Consider the following 14,575-nt stretch of genomic DNA (forward strand, 5'->3'; position numbering starts at 1 on the left):
GATCAGGAGAATGGAGGGAGAGGCAAGGAGCAGAGGGCAGAGCTGAGTGCCTCTGGAGAAAGCTGTCACATAAAGGAGAGGGCTCCCTGTCCCTGGAAGTAAGTATGAAAGCACCGGCTGTATGTTTGTAAGAGCCAAGTCCTAAACAGCATGGAAGACCTTTCAGTCTGTGGAGTGTGTTCACAATCACCGCTCCTTTTCTAAGCCTTGCAGCAAACTTCCAAAGGGCAGGATCTCTCTGGGCTAGGTTTCTCATGGCAAACTAACTAAAGACACTTTCCAGGGTTGTGAGGGTCACATTAAATTATGTACACAAAAGCAACCAGCACACATGGTGTGCTCCCTTTTGGGTAATTAAAAACAAGGTAAGGAAATCTTTGAGTGTGGACTTAGCATTTTTCATACACTCAATCCAATAGTCACGCAGTCACAATACCTCTATGGGTAGGCATTCTGATCCTGTTTCAGTGGAGATCACGAAAGGGAGACAGACTTGCCCAGTGCTAAAGGGAGCATTAGAATCCCATTGGTCCTCAGAGCCGGATTCTTTTCACTTCCCTGTAACTGGAGATGTCCTCCCTGACTCCCTTGCCTCCACCTGGCTAGTTCTATTTGAAGTTCGTCCCTCAAGAACCCCTTCCAACTCAACCCCAACTGACTTTACTGTCCCTTCTATTAGCTTCCCTTATTCTCTATACTTCCCCCAAGTGACCCCTGCCAAGCGGTGAGCCCTGGGAAGGCAGAGACTGTCATTACCTTGTTCTCTGGCACAGAAAATGCTCTCAATAAACACTTGTTTAATACATGCGCTGGACCTTGAACAGGTATTAAGATGCTGTGATGTGGAGGATGGGGCAGATATTAAACAGAATAGCATCAGCGTTTAGTGAATGGGGGTACCTGCAGGAGATCTGGAGGAGACAGGATGGAGAGGAGGAGGTCAAGTTAATGTGAACGAGCACACACATGCTGGGGAGCCTCTGGCATAGCCTGAATTCCTTGACGAAAGACTAGCTCCTGTCATGGGACCCTCCCTACACAAGTATTTGTCCAGGTTCCAGTAACTTCTTTGCCATTCCCCTTCGGGCCTTGGTGGTAAAGGCTCCCTGTTGCTGGTCACCACATGGCACCGCCCTATCCCTTTTGGAGCTTCTAAGTACTTCCTAAGCTGTTGCAAATCTTTCCTTTATTGTACTCTCCTCAAATTACCCTACTTGAGAGTCTACCATCTGTCTCACTTAGCGAGTCTGAAGAGCAGAAAAAGGCAACAACAGAAAAGGGCGGAAGTGGATACAGTGGAGAAGGTGGTCTGCATAGACAGGGGCTAGAGATCATTCTAGCCAGGTAAGTTTAATGGGCGATGAAGGGATGAATGCTGAATGAATGCCAGCATATGCGTCACGTTCGTGCGTGCATGAGTAAATCAGTGAACGAGGGACTAAATGGACGGGGTGGGGAGTGGTGTGAACTGGCCCCCTGGGTCCCGCAGCCTGCCCTGCCAGGCAGATTTCCCGACGCTGTGTGTGTTCTCATCCTGCAGGATGCGGGAGGCCCGGGGGCTGGAGGATTCGGAGCCGGGCTGCGAGGCGCCGTGCGCGGTCTCCTGCCACGCGCAGCGCGTCCTGCAGACCCTCAACGCGTACCGGCGGAGCGGCACCCTCACCGACGTGGTGCTGCGCGCCGGCGGCCGCGACTTCCCGTGCCACCGCGCAGCGCTCAGCGCGGGTAGCGCCTACTTCCGTGGCCTGTTTGCGGCCGGCCGGCCGGAGCGTACGCTGGCCGTGGTGCCGGTGGTGCCAGAGGCGCGGGGCTCGGGGCCGGCGGGAGCGGCGACGGCGACGGCGACGGCGGCGGCGCTGGCGGTGGTGCTTGACTACGTGTACGGCGCGGGCGTGCGGCTGCGCGCCGAGGACGAGGCGGCCGCCGTGCTGGCGCTGGCCGAGCGGCTGGGCGTGGCGGGCCTGCGCGAGGTGTGCGCGCGCTTCCTCGAGGGCCGCCTGCGCGCCGCCAACAGCCTGGCGCTGCGCCGCTTGGCCGCCGCCTTCTCGCTCGCCTCCCTGGCCGAGCGCTGCGGCCGCGTGCTGCGCCAGGCCTTCGCCGAGGTGGCGCGCCACGCCGACTTCCTGGAGCTCACGCCGGACGAGGTGGCGGCGCTGCTGGCCGACCCCGCGCTGGGCGTGGCGCGCGAGGAGGCTGTGTTCGAGGCGGCCATGCGCTGGGTGCGCCATGACGCGCCGGCCCGCCGCGGGCAGCTGCGGCGCCTCCTGGAGCACGTGCGCCTGCCCCTGCTGGCGCCCGCCTACTTCCTGGAGAAGGTGGAGGCCGACGAGCTGCTGCAGGCCTGCGGCGAGTGCCGCCCGCTGCTGCTCGAGGCCCGCGCCTGCTTCATCCTGGGTCGAGAGGCCGGCGCGCTGCGGGCCCGGCCGCGGAGGTACGGCCGCTGCCCCCTGGCCTCCCGTCCAACGCCAGTCCTCCGGTCTTCAGTCGCCCACTCGTTTCATTATCCCTTAATTTGCTTAGTTGTGTATGTTGAAGTTTAGCCATTCGTTCAACGTTTCCTAGGCTTGGTGCCGGGAATTCTGCCTTGAAGTAAGTCCAGTGAGGGAGACACAGGGATCCCACACCTGGCGCACATTCCTTTTCTTGCCCATCGTCTATAACTTTGCGTGGGTTCCCTGTGCAGGTCCTCTCGGGAGTGATTTTAGAAGCACGCTGTGCTCTCTGCCTTTTTTTTTTTTTTTTTGCTGGGACTGGGATTTGAATTCAGGGCTTCATGCTTGCAAAGCAGGCGCTCTACCACTTGAGCCACAGTTCTAGGCCAACCCTTCAGCTCCGTGCTCTCTGGGAACCCATAGAGTAGTACAGGATCTAAATAGCGTGGAAAAAGATGAAAGAGGGCTACTCAACCCCTCAAACTCTAGATCTGGAGACTATGGGTGGAGTCATCGGCAATGGAACAGAAGACAGGAATGACAGTTTTCTACACTGCATCTCTTACACAAAACACAGGGCCTGGGCCCGATACCTTGCTCATCATTTGTTAAGGGAGTTTGGAAACCACTGGCCGTAGGGTAGGAAAATATGATGAGGTCAGAAGCCTGAAGGGTCAGTGAAGGGATGCTTTGTGGCAAGTGTGAATAGTACTGTTCAAGGGAATTAGTGATTAAATAAGGGGTATAGGAGAAGGGAGGCGGAATTAGCAGTTGGGAGTGGAGGTCAGAAAGGGAGTGTGAAATGGGTGGACTCCTGTTAGACAAACTGGGCATGACTTTGGGCAAGCCATAGTCCATGAGCCTCAGTTTCCTCCTCTGTAAAAAGGCCAGTAATCCCTACTTGAAGGAACTATCTTAAGAAGTGGTTTTTGTAGGGGAAGGAAAGGGCTTTGTAAAGATTCCTTTTTCTGGCTGGGCGCAGGTGGCTTACGCCTGTAATCCTAGCTAGTCAGGAGGCAGAGATCAGGAGGATCTTAACTCAAAGCCCACCTGGGCAAATAGTTCTGAGAGACCATATCTCAAAAAAGGGCTGGTGGAGTAGCTCAAGGTGTAGGCCCTGAGTTCAGGATCCAGTACAGCAAAAAAAAGAAAAATCTTTTTTCTGTAAGTTAGAGGTATATAATAGGTAAGAACTAGTGACCTTCCCATCAGCAACCAGAGCAAAGTTTAGAAGTGGTAGAGTCCAGTGGGGGCCAGAGATGGGTTGAGAAGAGCTTGGGAGAGAAGTAGGACTGTATAGAGTGGTCAGCAAGAGGGTGAGAAAGGATGACAACTTGGGTGCCAATTAACAGGCACTGGCTTTATTCCCATGCCAGATTTATGGACCTAGCTGAAGTGATTGTGGTCATTGGTGGTTGCGACCGCAAGGGTCTCCTGAAGCTGCCTTTCGCTGATGCCTACCATCCAGAAAGCCAGCGCTGGACTCCACTGCCCAGCCTGCCTGGCTACACCCGCTCAGAGTTTGCGGCCTGTGCTCTTCGAAATGACATCTACGTTTCTGGTGAGGGTGGGACCTGGGACCAAAAGAACCCTGGCATTGGCTTGTTGACCCCCACACAAAGCTGCCCTTGTTTTTCCCTCCAATTGTGAGATGGGAGCGGGATTTTTCCTGATGACCTACAGTTACTGTCTGAAGTGATACATAGTCCAGCAGAGCCTGTCACTGGTGTAGAGTGTGGGGTCCAGAAGCACAGTGCTAGAGTTGGGGGGAGGGGTTAAGGTGTAAGCTTTGGGTTTGATCTTTGCTCTGACAAATGGCCATATGGTCTTCAGCTCATTCTTTATCTCTAAGCTTATCCAGCTGTGTACATGGAAACTGGGTATAATAATTCCAACACCTTATGGAGGGAGCGAGGAGAAAACAAATGAAATCGTGAGGGTGAAGGGATGATTACCGGGTCAGCTCTCCCCTCCTCTATCCCTGTGCAGGTGGCTCTGCTTTTCCTTGTTCCCCAGCACATTCTTAATGCTCATCTTGGATACCCTCCACCTTTGCTTCCCTTAGCACAGAGCTAGCACCCCACCACAAGGCATCTGGTTAAGATTAGCACTTTCCTGAACCTATTAGGACCACCCTCAAGACCCCTAACTCAGGCCTTCTCGTTCATTCAGAGCATACTGCCTGGGTCATAGGCTCAGTCTTACACTACCAGCCCCAACCCTTCCTTTGGATCTGAGGGCCTGTGTTTCTGGCTTGTTGGGGGGACTAGGTGGGGGTGCAGGGAATAGCAAGAGGGCTTGGAGGCAACAGCTGCTTCTCTCTCCCTAGGAGGCCACATCAACAGTCGTGACGTGTGGATGTTTAGCTCCCATCTGCACACCTGGATCAAGGTAGCCTCGCTGCACAAGGGCAGGTGGAGGCACAAGATGGCAGCAATGCAGGGGCAGGTAGACACACACTGCAGCTGCTGCCCTAGGACCCAAGACACATCTATGAACGTCCTGGGGGGGAAAGTCTTTGAGATCTGAGGCCGGAAAAAGAAAAGGAACTTGCCCAAGATCACGTAATAACACAATGCTAACAATAGCAGCCATCACTATAGGAGTATAGCTTATTGGTCAAGGATGTAAGCGCTGGGGCCAAACAGTTCAGGTTTGAATCTTTGTGGCTCTGCTACTTAAGGCAAAAACCCCCAAAAACCCTGTCTATTATCTTTGTAAACTACATCCTGAATTCAAAAACACAAAAGTGCTTCTGAGAATCAATTAAATGGAGACATAAACCCTTAATAAACTATTCAGTGTTATTATTAAGCATCAGCTTGGTGCCAGGTATTTGCAGATCTCATCTGCTTGAGACTGGCCTGTTACCCAGGTTAAGGAGAGGAAGCAGCTCAGTGGTGGCAGTGCTAGGATGTCCCCAGCTGGGTTGGGTTTTGTTTGGCTCCAAGACTGGGGTGGGAGTAGTATTCCAAGCTGACAGGCTGAAGCAGTGGGCGGTGGAGTCACCCATGGCTGCTACTCTAGCTGTCCCCACCTGTGTTCTCATCCGCAGCTGTTTGTGGTGGGCGGTTTCGATGGCCTCTGCCGTCTGCACAGCGTGGAGCGTTATGACCCCTTCTCCAACACCTGGGCTGCCGCTGCTCCCCTACTGGAGGCTGTGAGCTCTGCCGCAGTGGCGCCCTGCGCTGGCCAGCTCTACGTGATCGGGGGTGCCGGGAAGGATGGTCTCAATACCGACAAGGTGGGTGCCTGGGGGCCGAGGGGACGTTGGAGGCTGCAGGGAAGCAGCAGCACTTACCATGGGCCAATTATAGACCTGGGTGTGTTCGTCCCTTTTCTCATTTAATCCTATCAGCAGCCGGCAATCATCCCCAGGTTTCAGGCAAGGAAGAATTCAGAGAAATGACCCCAAGGGCACACAGTAGGTCAGCAGAACACCTGGACTCTTGGGCTGGTGCTCCCATATGGTTTCGTAGATTAAAAAAAATTAAATGAAGGCAGGAGTAGGATTAAACGTTAAAATGTTTCTCCTCTATTCAAAAAATAATACGCATTATTGAATTTATTGAACCTTTAGAAATAAAGTCATCCATAGTCCTGACATAAATATTTTGGTGCACTGCCTTCTGGGCTCCCACTGACATGACTTCCACTTTTCTGTTTTAGTTTTATGTTCTTACTGTAAAACTTTGCATTCTGCTTCCTATTCTCATTTTAGTGTGAGCTCTTCCCACATGCCTAGAACTCCACAGCCATCATTTCGGTGTCTAATAGTTCACTGGGTGGACAAGCCATAGTATATCAGTGGTCTACTGCTGGACATTTAGCCCGCTCTGAATGAAAGTTAATCTTTGTAGCAGCTCTCTCCCTCCCAAAGGCTCACAATCCTGTAGTCCTGGAACCTGAACCCTTCCCAAATTAGGGACACCTCCCCCAATTCCCTGACCCCATTCCTCCAGTGGAATTTGTGGAGCTGGGTGGGGACACCAGCAGGAGTGCACCCAACATGCAACACTGCTTTGCTATAGACCATTCTGGGAGTCTCTGAGGAGGCAATTGAGGAAACGAGGTGAAGGTGAGCAGACAGCCAGGTACAGGTATGCACCTTCAAAAAGGGGTTAGGGTATCATAAGCAATCTGGGCCCAAAAGCCTGTGGACAGCTGTAGCAAGGAACCGAGTTGCAAGACATCTTAGCTGGAATCAAGTCTTGATCCCAGAGCAGAAGGGAAGGTTGAAAAGGCACACAACCAAGATTGCATCTCCACAGGGGACATGCAGTCAGTACCTCCACCTGGGACACACAGTTCTCACAGCTTGGTATGATGTACTCATTAAGATTAATCCCCTAAGGTGGCTCAATTCTCTTTCGTCAAAGGAGAGACTGTTCCTGCAATGGGGAAGGTTTTGAGGATGGGCTGTCATTTGAGCTGGACCTTGAAAGATGAGGCGGCTCTTAACAAAGGATGTGCAGATGCTGGGGACTGAACTAGGCTGAGAGTACCTAAGGGCAGGGTCAGTAGGTTTCCTACCTCTCAGACACTACCTCAGGACCAGTGGACATTGGTGGTGGTGTGCTGAGTGTCCCTAGGGAGGTGAGAACATGGGCGGCAGAGCAGTTGGGGGTGAGGCTTAATCACCACTGTTTTCCTGTCCCTCAGGTGCAGTGCTTTGATCCCAAGGAGGATCATTGGAGCCTGCGGTCACCAGCACCCTTCTCACAGCGATGTCTCGAGGCTGTCTGCCTTGAGGACACCATCTATGTCTTGGGGGGCCTCATGAGCAAAATCTTCACCTATGACCCTAGCACAGATGTCTGGAGGGAGGCAGCTGTCCTCCCCAGCCCTGTGGTAAGTGGAGGCTTCTAGGCACAGACCTCTCGTGGTCCATTCAGGAGAGCAGACTCACTTCTAAGGCTCTGGAGCTTGGAGACAGTGAGTTTCGTGTATGATTCCATGCTAAGCAGCTTTACATAGTTCTGTAGCATATCCTCCTGGTGATAATCAACCTTGCCTTTCACAGAGGCTGGCCCAAAGTCACAACTAGGCCATATTAGGGCAGAGCCTGGATCCCCAAGTACTGAGGCCTTGAGTTGGGTCTAAATGAACCTGCAGTTTCTCCTAGCCCAGAGGCTACCAGCTAGTGGGGTGTAGATATTTATAAGTTCCTCTGCTCCTGGTGTATCAGATAGAGGTCCAGGTTCTGGAAGCTCTGGCTCCTACAGTTCCTTGGCTCCCCTACCTTCTGTCCCCTCTCCTGAGACTCCAAAAAAACAATGTAGAGGTATGATTGGACTGTTGGTCCCTGCTATTTCTGGCCTTCAGTGATCCTAAGAGCCTGAGATTTCTGGCTTCTCCAAGTCTGAGATGCTAAGATGGGGATGGTGATTATTACTGTTAGTGTGCTTACTCTACTTCAGGCATGATGGACAATACTTTACATACCTAACCCCATTAACTGTGAAGAGAACCCTATGAAGAAGGTACTATTATTCTTTGTACTTTGTAGATGAGGACAATTAAGACCCAGAGCAGTTACAGGACTTGTCTAGGCCATTCATCTAAAAAGGGTCAAAAATTCAGGTCCACCCACTTTCTGACTCCCTGCCAGACTGCCTGTTCATGGTCTGTAGAGTAAGGCTGTTTCCTGGCCTGACCAGCTAGGGACTGAGGGGAGCCCCAAACTGGACCCCACAGTTAACCGTTTTTCTGTTGTCCCTCCAGGAGAGCTGTGGCGTAACAGTGTGCGATGGAAAGGTCCACATCCTTGGGGGGAGGGATGATCATGGGGAGAGCACTGATAGGGTCTTCACCTTTGACCCCAGCAGTGGACAAGTGGAGGCCCAGCCATCCCTGCAGCGCTGCACCAGCTCCCATGGCTGTGTCACCATTATTCAGAGCCTGGTCAAGTGACTCAGACTGAGACTGCCTGAGCCAGGAGGCAGAAGGGCAGGGGGAGAACTCTGGCACACCTCTCTGCTCTCCTCCTGGAACCTTTATATGAACAGCCTCATAAATTACTGCCCCATTTTCTTGCACAAATAAAACCTCATTCAAAGGTTGGGTCTATGCTCCAGCTCAAATCAACTTTGTCTAGAGGAGGTATCCCGAGTATCTGCTTCCTGCTTTTATTGTTTACAGGGCACTGTCACAATCTTAGTCCATTTGGGCACTACAACTATTTATTTTTCAGTTTTGGATCTAGGCACAGCAGATTCAGCATCTGGTGAGGGCTCTGCTTTGTAGATGGCATTTTCTTACTCTATCTCCACCTGGTGAAGGCAGCAAGGCAACTCTTTCATGAAAAGTTTCAACCTCTCATAAGGGCACTAATCCCAAATGATTTAATCACTTTCCCCCTCTTAATACTATCATGTTGGGTATTAAATTCCAGCTTACGAATTTTGGAGGACACCAAAGTTCAGCCCACAGAACACTCATTATCTCATTTACTTTCCTAACAGCAGTGTGGACATTAGGAAAAAAAAAAAAAACCTTTTATGTAGGGTGGAGGGCACCAGTCCCAGGCCAGGCTGTGCACCTAAACCTGCCAATTCGCAACATCAATGTGAGGCGCAAGCCCCTGCTGCCATTATAAACACTTGGTGTGTCCTGGGACTCCAAGGACAGTGACAAAACTGCTGGACAGAGGGGTGAGCTTAGAGGACAGTGAACAAAAATACACCACAGACAGATGCTGAGGCTGAGGTCAAGACATCTAGGTCTGTGCCTGTGGCTCAGAGGCTGGAGGCGCTGGCCAGGCCCATCTGCAGCCCCTCATTTGCACTTAAATTGCCTTTTGACTAGGTGCATCATCTGTTTGGAAAGCTCTAGAGCACTAAGCCAGTCACACCCCTCCCTATCTTGCAAAGCCCCAGGGCTGTCTGCAGGATCTCTCCAGCTGGGGCTGGCCCATCACAACCAGGCACAAAGGCCAGGGTCCCAGCTGAGCTCCGACCCACCAATTACCCCAGATTAGGAAGCCTGTGACCATCTGGACACATCTGATAATGGCAGCAGGGGAAGGGAATGGGATGGAGGCCCAGCACCATTGAGCCTGCCTGTCCCCACCCGACCAGTAACACTCAGAACAAAGCTTTGGTACCATATTCCTAACCTACCCGGAAAAAGATAGGGGCACATACAGGGCAAGTTCTTCCCTAGGATGTGGGCATCACAGTTCCTGTGTGCCAGGCACAGTGATGTCCATGCTGACCATTCACATTCCCAAAGCACATGCCAAAATTCTTTTCTTGCTTTATCTGTCTAGGCATACCTGGTACGCTGTACCCCGTAATTTTCCACTCTCTCATCTGCTATGCCTTTTCTATCACCCAGCAGATGGCCAAGCCTTCCTGTATGACATCTCTTAATTTCCAACACACGTAGGATGTCCCTTTAAGGCAGGAAAAGTGTCAGCTTCACCTGTGTCCTCCAGTGCCTGAAACAAAGCCACTTGCTGAATAAATGAAACTGAATCTCAAATTTGTGAGATAGGCACTACTGCTGCCTGCCTCTGCCTCCACAAATAAGAAGTCGTGAAGTGACTTGCTTGTCACTGGGATGGTAAGTGGTAGCAGAGCCAGGATTCAAACCTGGGTTCAGGCACCTCCAATGCCTTTCTCCATGCTACCTCACTCAGGCTGTTAATCCGTGTTGAGCACAGCACTGTTCTATGGGAGATTTCCACCAAGGGAAGTCATGGCCGGATGAGATACTGTCCCTGCCCTTAGGGACCTCCAACTGGCTGAGGGGAGACACGGTTTTAAGTCTCTCAAGTGAGATCCACAGAAACATCAAGTGTAACACCCATTCATCGTAATCTCCTAGAAAGAGACCATGTCTGGAGGGCCTTCCTTGCTCCTAGTCCTCGGTCCCTTGGCCCTCCAGGCTACCTTCTGAATGCCTTCTATTATACTCTAGGAAGCCAGACCTTGTACCAATCCAGAGTGCAAATCCTTTAGCCACACAGGTTGTCCGACTCCCTAGCTAAGAACAGGTTTAAGTTGTGGTATAGCATCAACAAATCTAGTTCAAGTTTCTTTATTGAGTAGTAAGTGCTAGTGAGTTCTAAGATTTGATGCTTTATGACTATTAGTGATCTTCCAAGTAACAGTAAGAAAACTTACTTGTATCTTAAAAAATAGAATATAATTCAGTCTGTCTTGCAATTACCATATGGATTCGTTGGATTCTTTTTTTTTTTTTTGGTGGTACTGGGGTTTGAAGTCAGGGCTTCGCTAGTCATTGGACTCTTATAAATCCAAAACACCATTTTGAGATCTTGTATTTTTCCTGTGTCTAAACTATTTCATCATCCTAGAAAAATATTTCATTATCAATTATTCTCAATTATCCTAGAAAAAACTAAAATGTAAAATGGTGTTGTCTAGATTGAAGATGCAGTAGTGCCTAAACAGTAACTATTACGTCATACTTGGTGCATCTCCCAAAGTATTGTATCATCTTTCAGAAGTCTGGATATATCAGTTGAGACCCAGGATTTCTCATTTTCCACCCATAACGACAAAAAGAAAATTGACAGAGGACAGTTCACTTATCAGACAAACCAGAAAATGAAAGCAAACAGTAGCATTCTAGTCTGTAAGGATAGTGAAGTCAAGTCACATAAACAGATTCGTTTTCTCAAACAAGTTGGTGAGAGAACATTTCCAAAGACAAAGAGGGCTGGAGTGTGGCTTCAAGTGGCACCTGCCTAACAAGTCCAAGGCCCTGAATTCAAGCCCTAGCACTGCCAAAAAGATTAAAAAAAAAAAAAATTTAAAACCAGATGGAAAAGACGGTATGGTCTTTTATCCAATGAAATAATTCAGCAGGATTATTACAGTATTTTGTGACAAAAGTGCTGTGACAACACTTTCATCTTTATGGTGCTTATGCACCAAAGGTTACTTGGTTTAGTTTGTAGGCACACATGCTAAAGGTAGTTGTGCACAAAAGTGACTTGCAAGAAATGGATGCTGTAGTTTTTGTGGTATTGGGAGTTGAACCCAGGGCCTTGCCCATGCCAAATAAGCACTCTCCCACTGAGCCACACTAACCCTAGAAATTTTTTAAATCTATGGACTGGTCATATTTTATAGTTTTTCTTTATGGCGGTACTGTGGTTTGAACTCAAAGCCTCATCGTGCTCGCTAGGCAGGCCCTTTACCACTTCAGTCACACCAAGGCCCATAACTGATCTTTAAATATCTAGGAAAGTGAGCACTGAGCTACAACCTCAGCCCCTGATCTTTAAATACCTAAAAATAAAAAATGTCTGGAGTAAAAAAAGTATGGAGTAAAGGTAATAGCAGATAGGTGCTAGTAATTCTCACTACTCAGGAGTTAGAGATCAGGATGGCAGTTTGAAGCCAGCCTGGGCAGGAGAGTTGCTCAAGTGGTAGAGTGTGCAAATCCTACTACCACCAAAAAAGAAAAAATAGCTGTCCTCAACAAAATTATGAGCCATCAAAAACTTCAAAAGCATTGTGTTGACAATGCAAGTGCAAAAAACAAAACAGAAGCAGTGATAAGCTGGAGCCTGTTAGAGATGTTATTTGAAAACCGGTACCATTACAAGATGAATTCCAGCTTCATACATGATAGGCAAAATAAAATCTTATTTGTGGGACCGTGCTCATTTGGGGTATATATACTCTATTAGTCAGTTTCCATCGCTGTGACAAAATAACCAAATGAAACTACTTAAAGGAAAAATTTTGGCTCTTGATTTTTGACTGCTCAGCCTAGGACCTACTGGATCCATTGTTTGAACCTGAGGTGAGGCAGAACATCAGAGAAGTAGCAGTGTATAGTGGAACAGCCTGTAAGGCCAACAGAGGCTGTTAGTAAAAATTTGGGCGTCAGTGCCCTTAATCCCCATGTTGCATAAGGGTTAACTCTATGTAACAGCTGGTGCTTGCTGAGTCAGGTGCTGTGCTATTAGCTATAGGCAGATGAGCTATGGGAAATAGGAAAGTACAACTGAGGTGAGCCCTGCTCATACTATGCTAAGCACTGGTTAAGTCTGTTGTATCTACACTGGCTTGAAGAACTGGGTTTCAATCTGTTAGATGTCCAGATATACTACAGAAGAAACATTGAATATCCCAGTGAGATTATCAGGGTTAGAAAGGCCCAGTGTCACCAGGTCTGACTGCAAAACTCAGCTTCTCCATCCTCTCAGGGGTCTTAGTAGTGGCTCTAGCAGAAAAAGGTGTCAACCCCTTCACTGAAGCTGACATCTTCATTGCCTTTGTCTAATTTCTCAGCTAGAAGTGAAGTGAAATATTAGAGGTTTGTGCCAGAAACCTCTTGGACTTCCCCTTGGTAATGTGATCATAGTTCGGGGGAATGTTCATTACTCCACTGCAGGCTCCACAACCTATGTGATAAAGTTTTCCAACACCTGATTCTGACTGAGTTCAAATCTTTCCCCACCTACACACAAACAGATCCCTCCATTACCACTGCCTACTCATCTGTGTTTCTACTAGTTCTCCAGTGAACAGTTCCCCAATTCTCAGTTGCCCTCTGGGTCTCCTTCCAGTAATCCTAATGACCAAAAACCTAACTGCTAAGAGCCTAACAGTAACCTTTTGGTGCAAAGTCCATTAAAGGCTTCGGCAGCTGTTATTTCCACCATGGTTTCTAAAGACAATTTTATAGCACTGGCTACTCAGCTTACCAACTAGGGGAGAGGGGTATTGTGCTGTATAGACAATTTGCTTACTTTTGTGTCACAGTTCAGCAAATTTATTTCTTCCTCTCCAAACTGCTACTGCACAACAATTTCCTTTTGCAAGCCACGTGGTGGGAAGTGAACACTACTACTTTGTCCCATAGACTCAAAGTTCAAGTGGACCAAAGTTTACAGAAACTCATTAGGGAAGGAATTTAAAAGATCACCTAACCAAATTACCATGATCATTTTATGTCTAGTACCCAGGAGACTGTGAATGTTTAAATTAGTTTTAACTAGTTTCACTACAAATAATCCTGTCTTAACTGAACTGTGCCATCACAAATTCAAACAACACATACAAAAATAAAGCAGCTTAGTTAAAACAGCAACACTTGGGCTGGGCTCAGTGGTAGGGTGCTGTATTTGTGTGTGGGGGCTGGAGACCGAACATGGCCTTACATTTGCTAGGCAAACCCTGTTCCACTGAGCCAAACTCTAACCCCTTGCCCTTAGATAAATAAAATCTTGTAAATGTCCCCAGTTACCACTGTAGGCACAAACCTAAGAATTGCCTATCTGGGGGTGGGCACACAGAATCAGTCACTTAACTTATGCATGCATTTAGTTACTGAGGCCCAACAACCAAGAAACCTTCCATTTGACAAAAACATCATTCCTGGGAAGCATCATCCCAGAGTGGGGGAAGCGATGAGTGATGAAAAACAGTTTAATACATATTTCTAGCCACAGGTATTATAAATAACTCTTCCTATCCATGAGTTCTGTGGATTTAATCAACCACAGATTGAACACATATGAACTTTTTAATATAGTTGACAGGGAGCACAGAAACTTTTGTCAGTGTGCTTCCCAACCTAACTTACTCATTCAATGAAATATTAAGCCCTTACCATATGCAAAGCAGTACAAACAACACTGTACAGTTAAGTCTGCCCTGATGCAGCTCAGTCTAGTTGAGACAACACTGAACAATCAAACAGCATGTATTAGGTGATGTGTGGAGCCAGGGTTTTTAATTACCATCCAGGCTGCATCCCAGGCCCATAATGACTATCATTACAAAAAAGAAGTCCTCTCTTTGCAAGCAACCCTAACATTTTACCAGTCTTGTAGGATTTTCAAGCCAACTTGTCCTCTAGTTTCAAATACATAAACTAAAAGAACCGTATTTCTTACAAAATAAAGATAAAAATAGCAACTTCAAAACATTAAGACAGATACACTGAGTATTTTTGGTATTTTTTGTTTTCTAAAGTATAATGGCTAAGAGTACAAGATCTAGAAATGTAGATTCTAATGATGGCTTTATATTGCTTAGGTAAATTTACTTCTGAGCTTTAAGCTCAATGACACAGGCAAATTCCCTTTATACTTTAGTTGTGTAAATGACTACAGATAAACAACATACTTGTAGCACAGTGTGACAAAATGTAAT

General features: G+C 48.3%; 1 protein-coding gene across 2 annotated transcripts; it reads left to right on the forward strand.

Annotated features, from left to right (window-relative positions):
• The first annotated feature begins 1,047 nt into the window (after positions 1-1,047).
• Klhl35 (kelch like family member 35) lies at positions 1,048-13,978 on the forward strand. 2 transcript variants are annotated; one of them, XM_074082737.1, is made up of 7 exons: positions 1,048-1,344; positions 1,541-2,431; positions 3,809-3,993; positions 4,762-4,880; positions 5,488-5,676; positions 7,095-7,283; positions 8,157-13,978. In XM_074082737.1, the coding sequence occupies exons 2-7, from the start codon at positions 1,542-1,544 to the stop codon at positions 8,343-8,345; spliced, it is 1,761 nt and encodes a 586-aa protein (XP_073938838.1). In that variant the 5' UTR covers positions 1,048-1,344; position 1,541; the 3' UTR covers positions 8,346-13,978. The 2 variants fall into 2 exon arrangements, with proteins under 2 accessions (XP_073938838.1, XP_020011007.2); XM_020155418.2 differs by having other exon boundaries at positions 1,048-2,431.
• The last annotated feature ends 597 nt before the right edge of the window (positions 13,979-14,575 follow it).

This window comes from Castor canadensis, chromosome 1 (assembly GCF_047511655.1).
Source record: "Castor canadensis chromosome 1, mCasCan1.hap1v2, whole genome shotgun sequence".
Taxonomy (NCBI): Eukaryota; Metazoa; Chordata; class Mammalia; order Rodentia; family Castoridae; genus Castor; species Castor canadensis.